Source organism: Polyodon spathula, chromosome 3 (genome assembly GCF_017654505.1).
Source record: "Polyodon spathula isolate WHYD16114869_AA chromosome 3, ASM1765450v1, whole genome shotgun sequence".
NCBI lineage: Eukaryota > Metazoa > Chordata > Actinopteri > Acipenseriformes > Polyodontidae > Polyodon > Polyodon spathula.
In genome coordinates, this window is record NC_054536.1 from 1,967,660 (window position 1) to 1,988,243 (window position 20,584).

Consider the following 20,584-nt stretch of genomic DNA (forward strand, 5'->3'; position numbering starts at 1 on the left):
TGGGATGTGAATAGAACCTGCAACAGTGTACACACAGGGGTGGCAATAAGACTCCCATTGCATAGTAGTTTGATCCATTCCTGGTTTTACTACTAGTTTAATAAGACACATCTGAGCTTATTGCCTACACACTGGGGCTAACTTGCAGTAAAATCTGGAATGGTTGAAGCTGCTATGCAATAGAAGTCTTATTTCCATCCCTGCAGTATACTGAAGATGTAACAAAACCTCACAACGCTCATTTGCCCGAGGAGATTTCGTTCAACACACTGATTATAAACCGAGAAGATAACTCAGACTAAACACAACAGCTTTCAAACCAACAAGTTTGAGTTTTTCACCACGGAGAAGCCAGAAATAAAATTTAAAAAAATAGGAAAGAATGAAAGGAAAAAAAAGTAATGTGTCAAGCTGCCAGTATGTTCAATACTTGGTGAGCAGTTCATTGAGTTTTCATTGTAGATCCCAGAGGTTCAGCACCAATCCTGAGTACTAGAGATTCTTATATTGAGCACAATCACGCATCTCTTACTGCCTTGGTGAGACTTTAATTCAGAGCGAGAGAGAGAGCGAGAGATTACTTCTTAAAATAACATCATTTACCCCTCCATGTTTCAATCTTGTGTTCTTCTAGCTCGTAGATTTGTACCTGAAAAGTACAAAAAACAAAACCTCATGAATAGATTCTGGGAAAAAGAAAATTCTACCTTAAAAAGTACAATAGTAATGTACAGGTGTATATCGAATACCAAATGTATGTCTTATAAAAAGGTGAACAACCAGGTTTTATACATATGTATGTTCTACATGTACCTATATATATATAGATATATATATAATATATAGATATATATATATAGATATAATGATATAATTATATATATATATATATATATATGCAATGTACGTTACATGCTAAATGCATGTAATTTGGTGGGCTACTGGAAAGATGTTTCTCTAATATTACTCTTTTTTTTGTGGCCATTGGGATTTCGATTTTACCTGCACTTAAGTTATGTTCCGGGTTATGAGAACGTCCAAATAAAATGCTACTAGAAACGTCAATCAATCAATCTTTATTTGATAAAGCACCCTTCACAATAAATTGTCGCAAGGCACTTCTCAGGTACAACATAACAGTAATTATTTATACTATACAAGCAACAGCAAAAACATTGAATACAAAAATCAATTAAAATGCAATACAATATAAGCATTAATATTAAGACGTGAATGATAGATTATAGAAGTGCATCTTCAGTCGTGTTTTAAAAACAGCAACAGTTGCTGCCGCCCTTATGGAAATAGGCAGAGGGTTCCAAAATTCATGGCCCATAAAGCCAAATGCTCTACCGCCTGTGTTCATTGACACCTTGGGGACAGTAAGCAATCCTGCGCCCTGGTACTGCAGTGATCAACTGGGTATACATGGGATTAAAATAGCATTTAAATATCAAGGAGCCAAACTGTTCAATGCTTTGTAAGTAATCAGCATGACCTTTAAATGATCCTAAATCTTACAGGAAGCCAATGTAGGGCTGCCAATACCAGCGTAACGTGATCATTTCTCCCAATGTAGCTGTAGAGTGTCACTAACAAACTAGACAAACGTACACTGTACAAAGCACCGCCAAGCCACTGTAAAGGAAGAATGCCTTTCAACAGTTTGCAAACACGAAGTAAAATGCATACTGTGCGTGGAAGATGAGAAGTATACAAGTATGTGTTGTTTATGGAATCTGAAAAACAACTGTGGTCATTTTGTATTGAAAGTAAGTCTGTATCTCAAATTGCTGATGAAATATAAACTGTTGTAAAAGCAGCAATATTCTTAACCCTACAATGAGCAGTGTGTGGCACGGAACGGCACTAGGAACTCCTCACTGGAAATACATGTACTGCAGCAAAATAAAAAGGGTGCCGTCATACAGTGAGGATCCCAGTATTATCAGAGTCTGCAAGGGAGAATTAAATTTATGATAGATCTATGAAAAGTTAAATAAAAATCCTCATTATTAAATGTACTGTCATCTAAATGTTTGTTTAGACTTCTGCAGTGTAAACTAACGTTTTAAATAATTTAAAAATACCAGCAGTGCAACTGTTAATCTGTTTGACTAAGTATTTAGTAAATGAAAATGTTACTGGCTGTTTCTATAAAGTATTTCAGGAGGGCAGTAACACATTGCTGTTTAAATGCTACTTTCTTGGTGCCTGCCATTTTTGACCTCTGATATTTGGAGGGAAACTTACAGGGATTGTGGGATACTGGAAGACTTTTGGCATCCCTTTTTCTTTTTGCTAATATTGATACTGATACTGAAAACCCTGATAGTGTGATATCCCTTCCACTTGTGCTTTACAATACGTACCTATGCTTTACACTTCGCTATGGTAAACCGTTACAAAAGCCTCATGGAAATGCTTCATAAAAACCAGGATTGCCATCAAAGCAACAGCTCCATGAATCAGGAAAGCCAGTGTTGATAATGGTTTTCCTTATGAAATGAAAATGCTACAGGGATGTACCCAAGCATGCACCTGCAGCAACATTACCCTGAACAGCAGGATATCTGTTACAGGCATGCAGCTGCAGCAACACTACACTGAACAGCAGGGTATCTGTTACCCAAGCATGCACCTGCAGCAACACTACCCTGAACAGCAGGATATCTGTTACAGGCATGCAGCTGCAGCAACACTACACTGAACAGCAGGGTATCTGTTACCCAAGCATGCACCTGCAGCAACACTACCCTGAACAGCAGGATATCTGTTACAGGCATGCAGCTGCAGCAACACTACACTGAACAGCAGGACATCTGTCACCCAAGCATGCACCTGCAGAAACACTATGCTGAACAGCAGGGTATCTGTTACCCAAGCATGCACCTGCAGCAACACTACCCTGAACAGCAGGACATCTGTCACCCAAGCATGCACCTGCAGAAACACTATGCTGAACAGCAGGGTATCTGTTACCCAAGCATGCACCTGCAGCAACACTACCCTGAACAGCAGGACATCTGTCACCCAAGCATGCACCTGCAGAAACACTATGCTGAACAGCAGGGTATCTGTTACCCAAGCATGCACCTGCAGCAACACTACCCTGAACAGCAGGACATCTGTCACCCAAGCATGCACCTGCAGAAACACTATCCTGAACAGCAGGATATCTGTTACCCAAGCATGCACCTGCAGCAACACTACCCTGAACAGCAGGATATCTGTTACCCAAGCATGCAGCTGCAGAAACACTACCCTGAACAGCAGGATATCTGTTACCCAAGCATGCACCTGCAGCAACACTACCCTGAACAGCAGGACATCTGTCACCCAAGCATGCACCTGCAGCAACACTACCCTGAACAGCAGGACATCTGTCACCCAAGCATGCACCTGCAGAAACACTATGCTGAACAGCAGGGTATCTGTTACCCAAGCATGCACCTGCAGCAACACTACCCTGAACAGCAGGATATCTCTCAACCTGCTTCCTGCTCAACAGAGCCTGCTTCTAGAATGAAGTTATACAGTAATTGCTCTCACGAAGTTCATGGCAACTGCATTCAGGTATTCAGATGGGGAGCAGCTCTATTGGATTACCTCTGGATAAGGATTACTGTGCCTGCTGGAAGCAGTTTGAATGCACTGCTCGGGTTGAATTCTCTACAATTCTTTACAAGGACTGGCAGTCCCTTCTGTCAAATATCACTTCTCAATCACAGCTTGCTTAATAAAATGTTTATTATGTTGTCCTGGCTTGGCTTTCCTCACAAATCCTTGACCTGTCCTGTCTTGGTTGAAAGCAGAATGTTAATTATAGGGCTGGCTTCAGGAATGTTTATCCACAAACAGAGCAGAATCAAGAAAATGACATACGCAGAAAGCGCTGCTTCACTTCACTTCATGGAAAGACCAATACTGCCTACAATAACTGTACTACAGCCATCACAGTCCAAACAGTACAGCCTACAACAGCTGTACTACAGCCATCACAGTCCAAACAGTACAGCCTACAATAACTGTACTACAGCGATTACAGTCGACCTATTATTCAAAATAGATCAGATTAGCTATACCACAAGGCTGTGCCATGTTATATAAAAACTGTGCTAATATAGTCCCTATGCCATTCCTAACAAGAGGGAAACAAGCCCTTCCTGTGCACATGGTGATGTTCTGTTGCTGGCTGCAGGTCCTACAAGTTTATCAGAGAGCCCTGCGCATGCTACTGGGAATAGCCACCGGGTAGCAAACACTACTGGGCAACGTATCCGAGTGCAGCTAGCTATTACACTCATTAATACAAAGCATAGCTGCATAGATTAAACAAGAAAGGAAATGACAAAGAGCATCTGACAAAGTGAATATGAAGCCTAGAATAATGTTCTACAGACACGTATGCAGAGCAGCGCAAATTGAGCCGTGCTGCAATTATAAATACAAGAAGAGTGCTACTTCCCGTATCAAACACCAAGCACAGAGAACAGATTACTGTGCTGCATACAATTATCCAAGCTGCCTGGGCGTGACATGCAAGTCTGCAGCTCCTGATGAAACAGATGTTTCATACCTTTCTGCTGTGAGATTTGTCACTGGTGCCCCTACTGAACACACCAGTGCAACCTTTAACTGGCCCTCTCTACATACAAAGCACTTGAAACACTGCTATAGGTTAACCCGCCGAACCTTCATTGGGAAGGAAGCCTGCTTCACTGCACAATTTAAGACCCAGCCATTTTATTTAAAAGGTTGTTCCCTCATTTCAGTTTGCAGCAGCTAATGACTGGAATGAGTTTCAACACAAGTTCAAATCAGAACGGTTCTTACCTGAGGCTGCTTTCAGCTGCACGGTCGACTCATTGCTGACTGACAGCTGTACCTCTGAAGTTGCTGCTGAGTTTTAATGTTTGATGAAGTGTTTTTTACTCCTTACTGATGTTGTTTGCTGTGGTGGTGCGAGCCTCTTGCCCACTCGTTATTGTGAATGAGAATTTGTTTTCGATCAACTCCTCTGGATAAATAGAGGTTCTGATTGATTGATTGCTGTTAGGGTTTTACTGGGAGGTGAGGCATGTCCAGTGAGTTAGGAGCAACGTAGTGCATGTGGATGTGTGAATTCACTTTTATTAACAATTCAAGCTGATACGTCTTGTCAGATGAAAGACCATGAACAAAACACCTACCAGAAACACCACTGCCATCACTAACCCAGCACTGCACTTTTGAGGCAGTCTGTGTTTAGGACCTGAAGCAAGCATGTTCCTCATCTATGGGACAGATACTCCCCAGCTTCGTTTCGGAAAAAAAACACTGGCTCTTATTACATTTTATGAAAGGGGACACTTGTTAAAATGCTTGACCGCTAGACTAAGAAGTTTACTTAGATTTTTAAGTTATGAATGAAAGTGTGTATTGGACATGGATTTCTTATCAGCCACCATCACACGATGAAGGGGCCTATGTGACCTTGAAAGCTTGCATTTTATTGTTTTTAGTTCACTTTAGTCAATAGAAAGGCACTTATTCTGCATTGCAATGACAATACTTAACGAGAAACACAGTTCATTACTTTATAAGTACAGTACTGCCATAGATTAACAATGAAAGAACAAACCATACCATCGGTGACTTGTAGTATCTGTGCAGTATGTTAATGAAGTCTGTAATTGTTAACATTCCTAGAAAGAAAAAGATACAAAATACAGATAGTTAGCATCAAACAGTGCAAGCACATCTAAAGCTTAGGAACACAAAACCACTTTGTGGATTGGCTCCCACTTTGTGGACTGGCTCTTGACTTCAGAAGACGAGGATTCAGGCCACTGCACGCCACACCAGGGGAGACCAGGGGTTTGAAACAGCAGAGTGGCTTTGCGTTCCCTCAGCTCAATGACCTGGTACATCAGAAGAGGCTTAGTGTCAGTGCTGGAGGAATCCTGGTTCAGTAAATCCTTGAAACCTGATTTGATTACATATAAAAATACAGGGCGATTCATAAACACAACTCATGAAAACAGAGCCATTATAGAAAATGTTTGCCCACCCTTTCCTGAACTCGTAAACCAACACAGACAGCAGGTAATGCAGGGAAAGAGCGCAGAGTGAGAGTGGCTCTGGCTCACGCTGCTTTTAATCGCTTTTACAAACTAGCTTTTTATCCTTGTTTTTCTAATATTAATTCAAACCACGTTCGTCTCGTAATTTCAGTTTTATTACATTTCGTATTAGACTGTTTTCAATGGAATGGTTTATTGTTCTTTTGTGTGTGCGTGACGCGCTTTGGGATCGTTAAGATGATAGGCGCTATAGAAATGTGAATTGTACTGTACTAGACAGTATAAACAACATGGCACAATTTATTTCAGGGTTATAGGGAAGACAGGTTTATATGCAAGATTCTGCTTTGTTGTTTTGTTCAAGCCTGCACTTGCTACACTACAAGTCAGTTCTCTTGAGTAGGGGCTAGGCAGGCCTGTACATGAGACAGTGCAGCACAGTGGAACTAACTACAATAAAGACCTTTAACCAAACAAACATCTTAAATAGGCTGGCTTTGAGTTACTTAAAATGAAAAAAAGTGATTTTATATGCCTGCTTAGCAAGAACAGAAAACAGTCCCTCGAGTTTTGTTATTATTCCTTTATTTATTTTGTTATGGCAACTAATATTTACTGTTATTGTAAACATGTATTTGCGAGTCGGGTCCCTCTCAGAAAACAGTTCCCTCTCTTCCGGACAGTATTGTGCTGGTGATGATTTCTAATACAGCTCTTCAGCAAGCTGCTTATTTCCACATGATCGTTCCTCTCTGCTCTCACACTCTTCCCAGGACCCTTCTGTCCTGCATTCCAGTTCAGAGAGAGTATTTATATCCGTCTCCATGACACCATCCTGCATCCCCCCACTCTGACAGCCAGCCAAGCAGCAGGCAGTGAGTTACAGGCTCACCAAGGAAAGACAATTCACAAGCAGCGAGCACTAGCCTCCAATTACTTCCTGTTTGCTTGTGTGCAATTTAAATGTTTATATACAGCTGATTTGCATTGGGATCTACACAAATATATTTAAAACCACGTATTTAATATTGCTAACCAAAGGTCTCCAGCACAGTGCAACTGATCTTGATGAAGGGAGTAGGTGGTCAGGACCTTGAGTCTCGAGATGGTTAAAGTATTGTAAAACAGTGTTACTATATCCCCAACGTGCACAGATGATCCTCCAATATAGAAAGCAGACTGGGAAATGCATTAGCTTCTCAAAATCGCTAGATTTACGACAGGTCTGTCAGTCATTAGTGCCTCCAATAGTGATGACAAGAAATGGAGATCAAGGGTCCCCATTTGCTCCACGTGCAAAACAACTGAGGTTGACACCCCAAAGCATTTGAGCTATAACAAGGAGTCAATTATAAAAAAATGTAAACATTTAAAAAGAACCAAAAAATTCAAACTTGGAATGCAAGCATGGACTAGACAAAGCAAGGAGGATGAGCCCATAATGTAAAATCCAGAAAATGTGAGGGTTCAAGAGAAAAAGAATAGATTTAGTTTGAGTTCACACATTTTGTTCACTTAAAACTTTCTAGAGCACTTAAGAATATAGGAACTGGATCTGACTGATCTCAAGACCTGTCTCAAGATGGGTCCTAAGGGATACCAATGATTCAGCATCAGCTATGTGGCTTGGAGACCCATTCCATAAACTCACCACTCTGTGTGTGAAAGGAGGAGGGTCTGCCCTAAGTTTGACTCCACTTCATTTGATTTGCATCTGTGCTCTCTGGGCCTGGTTTCTGAGCCGATTTTGAAGCATTGGCTAGCATGAACTTTACCAAGTCCTTTCAGGTATGTCCAGTCATGTACACTCCACTTAGGAATACTGCAGCTAGCACTCACTTCCAGCACTGATCACTGCCAGCCCCAACAAGCTGCACTGCACTTACCTACGAAGCTCTGCTTTTTAGCCTCCCACAGCGGAGCTGCGCGGACACCATTCGCCACCAAGGCAAAGAAAGCCTTCTTAACCTGAGGGGACAAAAGCACAAATCAGAGCTCTGATCCCAAACAAAAACCCATCAAACTCACTGCAGAAAAACTGCACCCACTGACTGGCTTTACAGTACAATGTGTACGGTGCCACTGCCCTGACTCTCAGTTTGCAGTGTGTACAGTGACCCTGCCCTGACTCTCAGTTTGCAGTGTGTACAGTGACCCTGCCCTGACTCTCAGTTTGCAATGTGTTCAGTGACCTTGCCTTGACTATCAGTTTACAAATAACAGCACAGAGGCAAGGCTGCAGTGCTCCCTGGGTAGAGCGAGTACTGCAGGCATACTGTACAGTATATTCAAATCAAATAAAGTACAGATTAATAAGACAATTTGATGTTATGAAGCATTAGGCTGATTGGTTTATAAAGCAATGACACTCAGTCTGTGATCCAGGGTAAATCTCTCCACTTCTTATATTACTTGTTTCCAGGAAAGATCATTCAGATGTATTTGCAGATATATCATAGATGACAGTGACAGTGGCATTACAATGTGCTTTGAGGCATTGATATGAAAAGTGCTTTAAAAATGCAATGGCTTGCTTGGTTTGGTTTCGAAGCATTTTGAAATTACAGTCCAACTGAATGTGGACACTTTACCATCTCTCAGAGCACAATGCTGGCAGATGATCTGCACTATAAACATCTCTCCCAGAAAGAAATGCAACAAAAAAGTTTCTGAGTAAATACTTTATTCATTTTAAGAGCTGTTGAATAGATTTCTTGGCAATGCAAAGATAAACATCACATAGCCCCCACCCTGCCTAGTCCTGCACTGTGATGATACTGTATAATTGGTCTTAAATAAAACAAACATTTACAATATTATGAAGAAGAAAAAAGGCAGTGGAACAGAACTTCTTGCCAGACTTGTGTTTTCATACCCCTTAGGCAGCCCTGCTTGGCTGGATCATTTTAACTTGTCAATGTCTCTCCCGGCTGAGCAGTGATCGGAATAACAAATGTCCCGGGAATACCGTTCCCCCCCCCCCCCCCCCCCCCCCCCCCTTCTCTAAATGTAGCTGCCGTGCCACTGCTCCTGCTGAAAGAGGAACCGCTGACCTCAGCAGTGAACTCCCATAATCCAGCAAGTCAATCTGTCTGGGTCAGCACAGGCCCCAATACTGCAGCTCTCATTATCACCTGCTGCAGCTCCAATACTGCAGCTCTCATTATCACCTGCTGCATCCCCAATACTGCAGCTCTCATTATCACCTGCTGCATCCCCAATACTGCAGCTCTCATTATCACCTGCTGCATCCCCAATACTGCAGCTCTCATTATCACCTGCTGCATCCCCAATACTGCAGCTCTCATTATCACCTGCTGCATCCCCAATACTGCAGCTCTCATTATCACCTGCTGCATCCCCAATACTGCAGCTCTCATTATCACCTGCTGCATCCCCAATACTGCAGCTCTCATTATCACCTGCTGCATCCCCAATACTGCATCTCTCATTATCACTGCTGCATCCCCAATACTGCAGCTCTCATTATCACCTGCTGCATCCCCAATACTGCAGCTCTCATTATCACCTGCTGCATCCCCAATACTGCAGCTCTCATTATCACCTGCTGCATCCCCAATACTGCATCTCTCATTATCACCTGCTGCATCCCCAATACTGCAGCTCTCATTATCACCTGCTGCAGCCCCAATACTGCAGCTCTCATTATCACCTGCTGCATCCCCAATACTGCATCTCTCATTATCACCTGCTGCATCCCCAATACTGCAGCTCTCATTATCACCTGCTGCATCCCCAATACTGCAGCTCTCATCACCTGCTGCATCCCCAATACTGCAGCTCTCATTATCACCTGCTGCAGCCCCAATACTGCAGCTCTCATTATCACCTGCTGCAGCTCCAATACTGCAGCTCTCATTATCACCTGCTGCATCCCCAATACTGCATCTCTCATTATCACTGCTGCATCCCCAATACTGCAGCTCTCATTATCACCTGCTGCATCCCCAATACTGCAGCTCTCATTATCACCTGCTGCATCCCCAATACTGCAGCTCTCATCACCTGCTGCATCCCCAATACTGCAGCTCTCATTATCACCTGCTGCATCCCCAATACTGCAGCTCTCATTATCACCTGCTGCAGCCCCAATACTGCAGCTCTCATTATCACCTGCTGCAGCCCCAATACTGCAGCTCTCATTATCACCTGCTGCAGCTCCAATACTGCAGCTCTCATTATCACCTGCTGCATCCCCAATACTGCAGCTCTCATTATCACCTGCTGCAGCTCCAATACTGCAGCTCTCAGTGCCACAACAGGAGTCACTTAGTCCTTTTAAAAATACAAAGTGTATTTGTTGGTAGCAGCAGAAGAGGTTGGTTTGCCGTGTCATCCACTGTCTACTGCTGAGCCAACAGTCACCAAACATTTTCTAGGCTATCTTTGGCTAGGGGCACATCGCTAATTTGAAATCGGCAAGAATGTTTCAGGAGACACGCCACCAACACGGCGAATTGAACTTTCACAAAATAAGACACAATAAAAGTGCATTGGTGTTTGTTTTTCTGAATAAGGTTTACACCCGGTGTTTCTGTAGACCTGTAAAAATGTAAATGTGACTCTTATATACAGTAGGTACATCCAGACAAATGGAACAGCATCACTTTCTATACGGGTCCAACAGAAATGGGACCAACCGAGTCCCCACCTTAAAGCAAAGCGTATTTAAATATTTAAAAGAAATGTTTTGTCCGATGCAATACACATTTATTTATTTTGCTGTTTTCATTCAGTGTCCCCACTTCCAGCTCTTATCTTTCTCATCTAAACAGACGTGTTTTATGGAATCATTTTATGTGTCACTACCATGTTATGATTAAATGTTTTACGAAACAAATGATTATAGGTTAGAATTATTTCATGATGTATATGTTCAAAGTTAGGCAAGGTCAGAATGCGTAGGCCTCAGATTTTTATAATTTCATAAACATTCTTAGAATTGTCATCACCGTGACAACTTATTTTGTTTCAGTAATGACGGAACTGTAAAGGGAATGACACTTTTAGAAATGCTTGATACTAAATTACCGTTAAATATAAATTAATTCATCAGTATTTCACAAAAGTATTTTCTTCGAATGCAGAATGGCTAAGAGAGGAGCTCTAATGCCCTTTAAGTCCACTCCCATCTGCATTACTAGAAAATGGGTTACACTGTAGCGACCCGCGCACCGTTCTGTGTCTGCTGGACTTGCATGCTGTCCTGCTGTTTGTCTCGTCTGTCTTGTCTTGTGTATGTGTTGAATGTATTGTTTGGGTGCCACCACGCCACTCAGAATGGGGAGAGGAGCGAGGGATGGATTGGGTGCATATTTCCTTGTAAGATGGCTTTGTGATTGAAATATTTGCCTGTTAATATTAATATATCATATAAATATTTTGCACTATTTAACAATGCCAAAATATTTAGTCAGCAAATGGGTTATGCAAGGTGAAATGATCAACCCCACCAAATCCAACAGGATTGAAACGCACACAATTAAGTGGCCAGGCAGTGCATATCCTAATGCTTTACTGTATTTACACTGTTATTTAGAGTAAAGGCCTCTACACACCGGACGTGATGCGGCAAGCGAATGTGTCATAAGACACACTGCTCACGACAACGACAACAAAAAAAAACCTTCTCCGCGTGGCAAGAGGACTTTGCCGCCCTTCCTCGAACATATTATTTAGTTTGCTTTGATTTTCGTGCTCCACAAACGTCATACACACCCACTGCTCTCTGCACTCCTAACTCGCCTCACCTCTTGGATGTAAATACCCCGACGCACGGGCAGTGCTCACTGCGACCCTCGTTATCATGATTGCAGCTCACTGTATGTGCGTGTTGAGGAATTTGCATTGCTCTTAACTTTACACAGGCCACAGTGTAAAACAATTGCCTGGCCGCTTGGCAATCAGGATTTTGCAGCCGCAACTGTTTGCACTACACCTACTGTTATATCAGCCCCAATCTGTTTGAAAGCTTTACGATTTCCAATAAAACCTATTTTGGAATCTGTGTAGTGTCACTATAAATGGTTTATTTCTTTGCATATTTATTTTAAATCATGGTTTAAATTGAATTACTGTAACAAGCTGTCATTACCGTCACTAATGTCATTACTGTAACAACAGTTATTTTAGCGAATAAGACTGCAGCCGCATTGGCAGCAGTGAAAGTTATATTAGCAATGGGTTAAGGGGTTCATATTTTAAGCAGTAATAAGAGTTTGGTTGTGGACATATTTTTATATTAAAAACATCAGTGCAAAACCTGATAAAGCGCTGACGCGAAGTATAACTTTAATTTTATTAGTCATTAAATATGAAAATTATCTTTCGAAAAATTAAAGAAATATTTTCACTGATGTGTAATGTTATAATGCCTAATCGATTTTATGTATTCTATCTCTCTTTATACAACAGTTTTTAGTTGTGTTACAGCGATGACAGATTTATGTGCTAAAACATTTCTGAACACACATATTTTAAAAATACATAAAAATTTGCACTCGGCTGAGTTATGTTGTTATATGCAGATAACACTTTTTATTTATTTAATTTTGGTTGTTTCACTAAAAAAAAAATATCACATCAATTTCTCAATTCTTTGGAACCCCAATTTGTCCCCTTTCCGTAGAATGACCCATACACATGCTGCTCGTTATGATGAAGAGAAGTGACTTGTGAAGAACCACATTTTGTACGATGGCTGGAAATTCATCTCAATATGAGCAAAGCCCTCTGTAAATACAGTTTAAACAGAGTGCCGATCTGTGCACTGTGATGTAGGCGAGTGCACGGAACACTGATGCACAGTTTCTTTGCTGGGTCTTATTTTAGATCACGACTTTTTTCTAACTGGATTTCACATGGATTTTAAAACATCCTTCCATGATAACTTGGCTGTTTATGCACACATGAATAGGTTGTACTGAAATGTAAGAAGGTAGTGCTAATAAGATAAAATACTAGTCACCTTGGCAGATCTGTCCTGTATAGTTACCAGCAAAACAGCAGGAAGTGTTGGATACCGACTGGGCCATCTGCTTTTCACAGCCGTCAGGTTTCCTAATTCTGTTTTTATGCACAGGTTGTCAGTGTTTCCTTATGCATGAGCTGCTACCTGGCAGCACAATGAACTCAGTAAACTAAGATTACAAGGGTTGTCTTAAAACCTTTATCGAAACTGTCTGACTTGGCTACTTTCGGTTTGTCTGCAAACCCTGTACAAAACTCACAACAGCAAATGTTCAGTGTGAAGAGAAGCATCTCTGCCCTGCTCACAAGCCTGGTGTGCTGATCTGTACTTCAAAAAAAATGAATCTGATAAAAATCTCAGTGTTCTCTTACCAGCTGCCAATGTATCTGCAGCACCTCCTCCTCATCTTTTCATATGGTTTCCAGATTTACACAGTGAAAAACTGGGGGTGTTTTATTAATTCACAGACACCATTAAAATACATATATATATATATATATATATATATATATATATATATATATATATATATATATATATATATATATATATATATAAACAATACTAATTGACAAATTAAACATTAGATGTATTTATTGTAGATCATTTGTCATCTAATCAAAACATGTTAAATGTACAACAAGCTATAATTGGAAGAAAAAACTAGATCAGCTATTGCAATTTAAACATGATTTTTTAAAAACAAATAATCCATATGATTGTTAATATTTTTTTTTTTCAATGGCACTAACACACCCTAATATAAATGACTCTGCTGTTCACTTGCTGAGCACACTGATACTTTTAAATAGAAATACAACAGCAGAACTGGGACAACTGAACGATTTTACTGTTTTCAACCAGGGCAAAAAATCAAGGCTGCAAACTGGGCCGCTCCCGGAATGTCTGGTAACACTACCTTTTCCCCAGGGCTACTTTGTACAGCTGCCAGCTGTTATTAGTCTAAATTGGTTTGTGTGTGTGTGTGTGTGTTTTTTTTTAAACAAGTCAAAACATGGTTGATAGTGATAGTTCACATTTGAAGTTAGCGTGTTTATTTGTCACTCTGTAAGTTGAAAAGGTTTACTGTTACTCTTTGAAAAACTGTTACGTCTAGAAACCATTTCAAAAGTTCGTTTGGATGAGAGGGGAACGGGTAACGGTGACATTTAACGGGGTTAGGTTCTATCTGCTCAAATCAACAGACACACATGCACAGACAACCAGACAAAGACATGTAGACAGACACAAAGACACAGACACGCACACAGAGAGACACAGAGATAGACACAGACACGCACACACAGACAAGCAAAAACACACACAGACACGCAAACACACACAGAGTTTCTAGTTCAAAGTGTGAATCATGAATCCGTGGATAAGGCATTATAAAAGGTTAGCAGGGTTTCCTTTCACTTTCTTTCCATGTAATACTGTAGTTCTGTTGCATTGGCTTCCTTTTATTTTCTTTAAAAGGCACTGGAGGAGTTGATAGCTTTCTGTCTGCAGCTCTGCAGTGCTGTCACTGAGCTGCGGTGGATTATCTGTATACAGATCTGTGAGGAATGGGGATCAGTTACAGTACGTGTAAGCTGCACGATTACTTGAAACACTGGCACACAAAGCAGGAAAAGGAGACGGGAGAGACAGAACAGAAGCAAGCAGAGGAGGCAGGGGGAGAGAGATAGAGCACAAGCAAGCAGAGGAGGCAGGGGGAGAGAGATAGAACACATGGGGGATGGGGGCAGTAGATAACATAATGGACTAAAAACTCGTCCTGGCTATCACAGCACTTCAGAACTGGCTCAGATAAAAGCAGAGGCAATCCTAAGGGATTGAAAGTATGGGTATGAAATATCAGTTATCTCAACTAAAGGTTTTTTTTTTCAAACTCATAGGTTTAAAATCACCACTGTGGCCTCACCAGAGTGTAACTGGAAACAAGTCTCCCTGCAACACTCTGCCCCTACTAGTAGTAGATAATGCCACATTAACTCCATGTGTTGTTTTCTTACTGGCGTGCAGTCATGTGCACAGTTATAACAGCACCCCATTGCTTCTGTAGTTCAGCAGTGTGCACATGTATTAGAACACCCCATTGCTTCTGTAGTTCAGCAGTGTGCACATGTATTAGAACACCCCATTGCTTCTGTTTTGATTTGTTGTGCATATGAAATCAAACCACCAGAAGTGACATTCTTGGACAATTGTCAAAATAGGCAAATTATTTAAAATCACTGGCTTTACTAGGCCACACATGCAAGGAATTTTAAACAGTAATATAAAAGGAACACGTAGCCACAAATGGTCACAAATGCATGACACTGTTCTTTTGTTTATTGCTTTCAAGCCATTTCTAAAGGAGTTTAACATTAACAACATCTGTATCTCAGACTGTAACAGGAATCTGAACCGTCACCAATATAATAATAATGAATATAATAATTTGAAACAGACTTACTTGCAATGTAGTGTCAAAGACAACAAGCTTGGAGCTGGTCGGCACGATGTCATAGCACTTGTGTGACTTCATAAACCTCATGTAAATATCACTCTCTGGTTCTTCAACTGCTGCAAGTCAAACACATGATAAAAGCAGGTTATGTGAACGGCAACACAAGTTAACACACCAATTAATGCAGGGTCATTCCCTTGAAGTGTCCTATCAGTCACACAGTCTAAACAGGGTCATTAATGCAAATACAAAAGTAAAGCTACACATCTGCATTTTAATGTTTTCTAATAATGGTATGTATTCAAATTTCAACTAGATTCTCAGAAACAGTATTCAACTGCAGTTGTTTACACTCTGGAAGGGAGGAAACTTTTTGAAGAGCTATAAAAGGTCAACAATTTTAGTATACACCCTTTAAACTTTTACAGCTTTATGTAACAATCACTGCACTGCAGCCATACAAGGCTTAGAAGCTAAAAAAAAAATCATACAATATAGGGCTGACTTCACTCATTAATCCAAGATCTGTGGGCAAAAGTAAACAAATGACAAACTATTTGGCTTTTCTCAGTTCAATGAACAAGCCTGTTTTGAAAAGCATTCTGAACAAAGACCAGCGAAGTGCAGCCCTAATAAGAAACAGACCAGCTTGACGTATTGAAAGAAGTCTGTGTTTAAATTCCTGCACCTACTAGTGCTACAGTATATGAACACAGCGGTATCCTAGGAAAGGACAACCAAAAGAGAGCGTCCAAAAATCCAACATCATGTCTAACAAGGTTCAATAGGGCTGCTTTTCAGATGCAAGGGATTTCAGTAAATATTTAGAGAAGATGAGAACACCTTAGACAGACCTGTACAGTCATGTTTCCACAGCCACTCACAGGAGACTGGTTTTACCGGTTATTAGCAAACACTTCCAGTTAAAAAAAGATTAACTACAAACACGGTGTGTGCAGTATCCACACAAGCAGGAAACAAGATTAGAATCCCACAAGCAACAAGCAGGGCTGTAACGACAGACTAATATCCTGATTCCATCCGAGTCACAATCTACAAGAAGCGATAGAATCCCACAGGCAGGGCTGTAACGACAGACCAATATCCTGATACCACCCGAATCACAATCTATAAGCAGCGATAGGAGTGTGCTGATACATGTGATGGTGCTGATAGGCTACTGGTGTGATGCACAGTAACAGCAAATGATCATGTAATGTTGGCCTGTCTTAAATGAGTTAGAGAGAGTATGTATTCATAAAACTACAAAACACTTCATTCTTCATTGGTGAGCTACAATTAGCCATGCTGTGCTTTGGGTCTTGCACCACAATATATGCGATACAGTCCATAAATCTATTACCATACAGTAGATCATGTAAAGAAAGTACGAGGACTCGTTACACCCCTAGTAACAGTCAACAGCATGTACCCCTGCCACACCTGTATACTAAAAATTAGAGCTACCAGTGTGATAATAATACCAAGTTGCATGACAACTGGATACATGCTTCTCACTTAGAAAAGTCTATGTGCCACATACAGACGGATGGATGTGCAGACAGACAGCACCCTATAAATCACCACAATCTGATATTATTGCAAGTTATGCAAAATAAGTTTCAATGACAATCGGAAAAGCAGTTTCTCCAGATATGCAGAGAAATCAATGGAGTGAGATATACAGTATGTATGACTGTCTCCACTACAAAATATCCCCTTCGCAAGGGTGATGCCATCCCAGGGAGGGATCATTAACTTCACAACTAACAATCCAGCATGGATCACATCCACACAGTTTCTCTTCAAGCTATGGGTCCTTGGTGTCTGGCACAGTCCTGTGGAGCTTCTATTTGGAATCTTACAGCACCTGCTTGAGCTCCGTGTTCCGGATGCAAAGCGTTCCAATGCCTTTCATTGCTGGAACAGTTTACTGCTCCCTAACTGTCATGGACTGCTTAGACATTAACACGATTACAGGCCTGTTCCTGTCAGTGACAACAAGCGCTACACTCTAGAAAAAGAACGGTGCTAGCAAACAGCACAGATAACCTTGCTTACTGTATAATGACAACAGGACTGACCACTGTCAGAACTGGCTAGAAGAGACACTGTATAAATACACATGTTTATACGATGCATGAATGGAATTCAACTCAGTAAATACAGGTGGCCCTTTTTTTTAAATTCAGGTTGAACCCATAGAAACAACAGCTGAGGCAAGAACGCTTTGCTTTCCCTAAAGTGGGTTCCCCTCCCCTCCCCTCCCCATACCCTCCCATTGTCCCTCATTACTGCTCCTTTCTGTGCAGAAATCTGCTAACAAGAACAGAACACAGCCAGTCTGTGCACAGTAAACAGCATGCATGTACTTGACAAAGTGGAGTTAAAGCTTGTGAGTAAAATATACAAGTTGTGAGTTAGTAGCGGCAAGTGCAGGGGCTGCTTTTCATCATTACCCCAGAGCTACACAGCTTGAATCTTGCTCAGGACCAGCTATGCTGTTACTGCAAGTACAATGCAGTCACTACAGTGCTGGCAATGTGGACGTGATTGACCTGTCTTATCCATATCTTCAAAATAGCCAGTAGCACAACATGTAGTAAAACTGAAAAACACTTTGAAGGAATATTGAAACTAAAGACACTGAGAAAGACACAGTTAAAATGCATATCAAAGATTTCTTCTGGAATTACTGTAGATTTAGAAACTCAAGCTTTTCCAATTACAGAGACAAACATGCTTCTAAAGACAGTTTTCTTCTGGTTTACACTACAACACTGAATCATAATGAACTGGTTTTCTTGTGAGGAAGCAACCAAAAAAGGCAAACAGAACAGTTGCCTAGAACAAAGAAGAATTAGGGGGTAAGCTGACAAAGTTATCACAACACTTTAAGCACAACAGAGAAAGCAGCCACAACTGGAAATTAAGTGGAGATGGACTTGTGAGTGAGTGCTCAAGGGTTGGCATGAGTTACCTAGTTATCACGTCAATGCAGAATTACTGGTATCCTTAAAGACACAACTTGTCAAAGTTTTGAGATCAATCAGCTACTAGAATCAGAGAAGCATAGATTGGCTGAACGGCCTGCTCTTATTCCTACATGTTTCTCAGTGTCACAGTATCCTATAGTGGAGGAAAACAGTCTGGGTATCACACCTTTTCCTTCTGAAGGGTTAGCATGGGTTACTGGGTATCGCACCTTTTCTTTCGGGTGGGGTAGCATGGGTTACTGGGTATCGCACCTTTTCTTTCGGGTGGGGTAGCATGGGTTACTGGGTATCGCACCTTTTCTTTCAGGTGGGGTAGCATGGGTTACTGGGTATCGCACCTTTTCTTTCGGGTGGGGTAGCATGGGTTACTGGGTATCGCACCTTTTCTTTCGGGTGGGGTAGCATGGGTTACTGGGTATCGCACCTTTTCTTTCGGGTGGGGTAGCATGGGTTACTGGGTATCGCACCTTTTCTTTCGGGTGGGGTAGCATGGGTTACTGGGTATCGCACCTTTTCTTTCGAAGAACTAAGGTTGTACTGTTTTCACGGTAAAAAATGGCTTATGTAATCGCAACTGTCATGTTATTATACAGCAAAAGTTCCTAAATATTTAAACGCTTACCTGTAAAACAGAAAATTTAATATATTTAATTTTGTATATCCACCTTTTAAAGACTTTCTAGTTTCATCATCAATGAATTATCAAACAACATAAACACATAAATACATGTAAAAATAACAACATCCATGTAAAATGTTCCCTTCCCTTGCTGGACAGAGCGATCAGTTAATTTATGGGCATTAGCTGATTAACCGGAAGATTAATCTGTCCACATTTTTAATAAAGGTAACGATCTTATAGCAGCTGTCCTGCATAGTAATACTTAAATCAATAGAATCTAAAATAAAACAGAGCTGCAACTCTGAGATGGAGGTCTTTCTATAATTCAGTTCCTGAACTTCAGAGGACACAGGGTGCAACCTCAGTAATACATTTTAATGGGCTGCTGCCTCTATCCCAGTATCTCAAATTCCATAATCAGCCAGACAATCCCAAGAGACAATGACTGTCTGTATCCCTCTAGTCTATTCTTAGCTTGGTATGAAAGGAAAATAAAAAAATACAAGAACTCGATGAAAACAATGTATTAATAATGAATACACTAAAACTAGGGGAAAAAGAGCTCTAACTGCATTTCATAAAGTATAATTAGACATGCCTTGGGAGTTGTGTGAAAGATTTGAACTAACTCGGGCTCGTTTGCCCAATTAAAACACTGGACCCAACACAGGATTGAAGTTTTCAAGCACTTTCGTGCCGTTTTTATTATTTACAGAAATGAAATAAAAAGCTAACTCCCACGTGGAGTACTAAACTAAACTTTGGGTGAATTCTTCTAAACTATCACACTGGACGGCTCAGAGGAGTTACAGCATGCCGCTGTAAACTCACTGATAGAATTAGCTTTAGCAGGACCAACGGAAGGGGCTAGCATACTTGCTTCAGAAGAACAAAGCAAAGGGGTTGTTCCACTATTTCTAGCTGCTGCTATCTGCAACACTGCAAATAGAGATGACTCTATAACACACAAATGCAAATGGGGAAGCTAGATCACCAGCTGCTGCTCTCTGTATGGGGTATACATGCACACAACAACTTTGTGTATTTCTGAAGCAATTAATTACTGGATGCAACAGTAAACAAAGGCCAGCAATTTCGAGATAGAAACTAAATTCTCAGCTTACAGACAATAAGAAAGCACAATGCTCTCTGGTGAAAAATACCATATCCTGCATCTCTATCTATTTGTTTTGAGTGGGTAATTATCAGGTGGTTGCATTTCTGGGTCAGATTCTTTATAAGCTTTATTAAATTGAGCGACTCTCCAATCTTTTTTTTTTTTTTATCATACACATATATACCACAAATTTGCTGTGCAAAAAGGTACTTTAAATTTGAAATACAATTATTATTATTATTATTATTATTATTATTATTATTATTATTATTATTATTATTGTTTAAATTGAGTAAATGTACTGCACTTAGGTTCAAGAAGTAAATACTGTATCT

At 40.7% G+C, this 20,584-nt stretch overlaps 1 protein-coding gene across 9 annotated transcripts in view; it reads right to left on the minus strand.

Moving 5' to 3' along the window:
* Positions 1-20,584, minus strand: part of LOC121310040 (5'-AMP-activated protein kinase subunit gamma-2) — a 130,609-nt gene that overhangs the window by 13,615 nt on the left and 96,410 nt on the right. For 6 of the 9 annotated variants that reach the window (XM_041243250.1, XM_041243263.1, XM_041243279.1 and 3 more), the window contains 4 exons: positions 15,521-15,630; positions 7,952-8,033; positions 5,629-5,687; positions 604-649 (listed from right to left, as the gene is read on the minus strand). In XM_041243250.1, coding sequence (XP_041099184.1) covers positions 604-649; positions 5,629-5,687; positions 7,952-8,033; positions 15,521-15,630 — 297 coding nt within the window. The remainder of the gene's footprint in view (positions 1-603; positions 650-5,628; positions 5,688-7,951; positions 8,034-15,520; positions 15,631-20,584) is intronic. The other 3 variants (XM_041243255.1, XM_041243272.1, XM_041243316.1) reach the window with 1 other exon arrangement.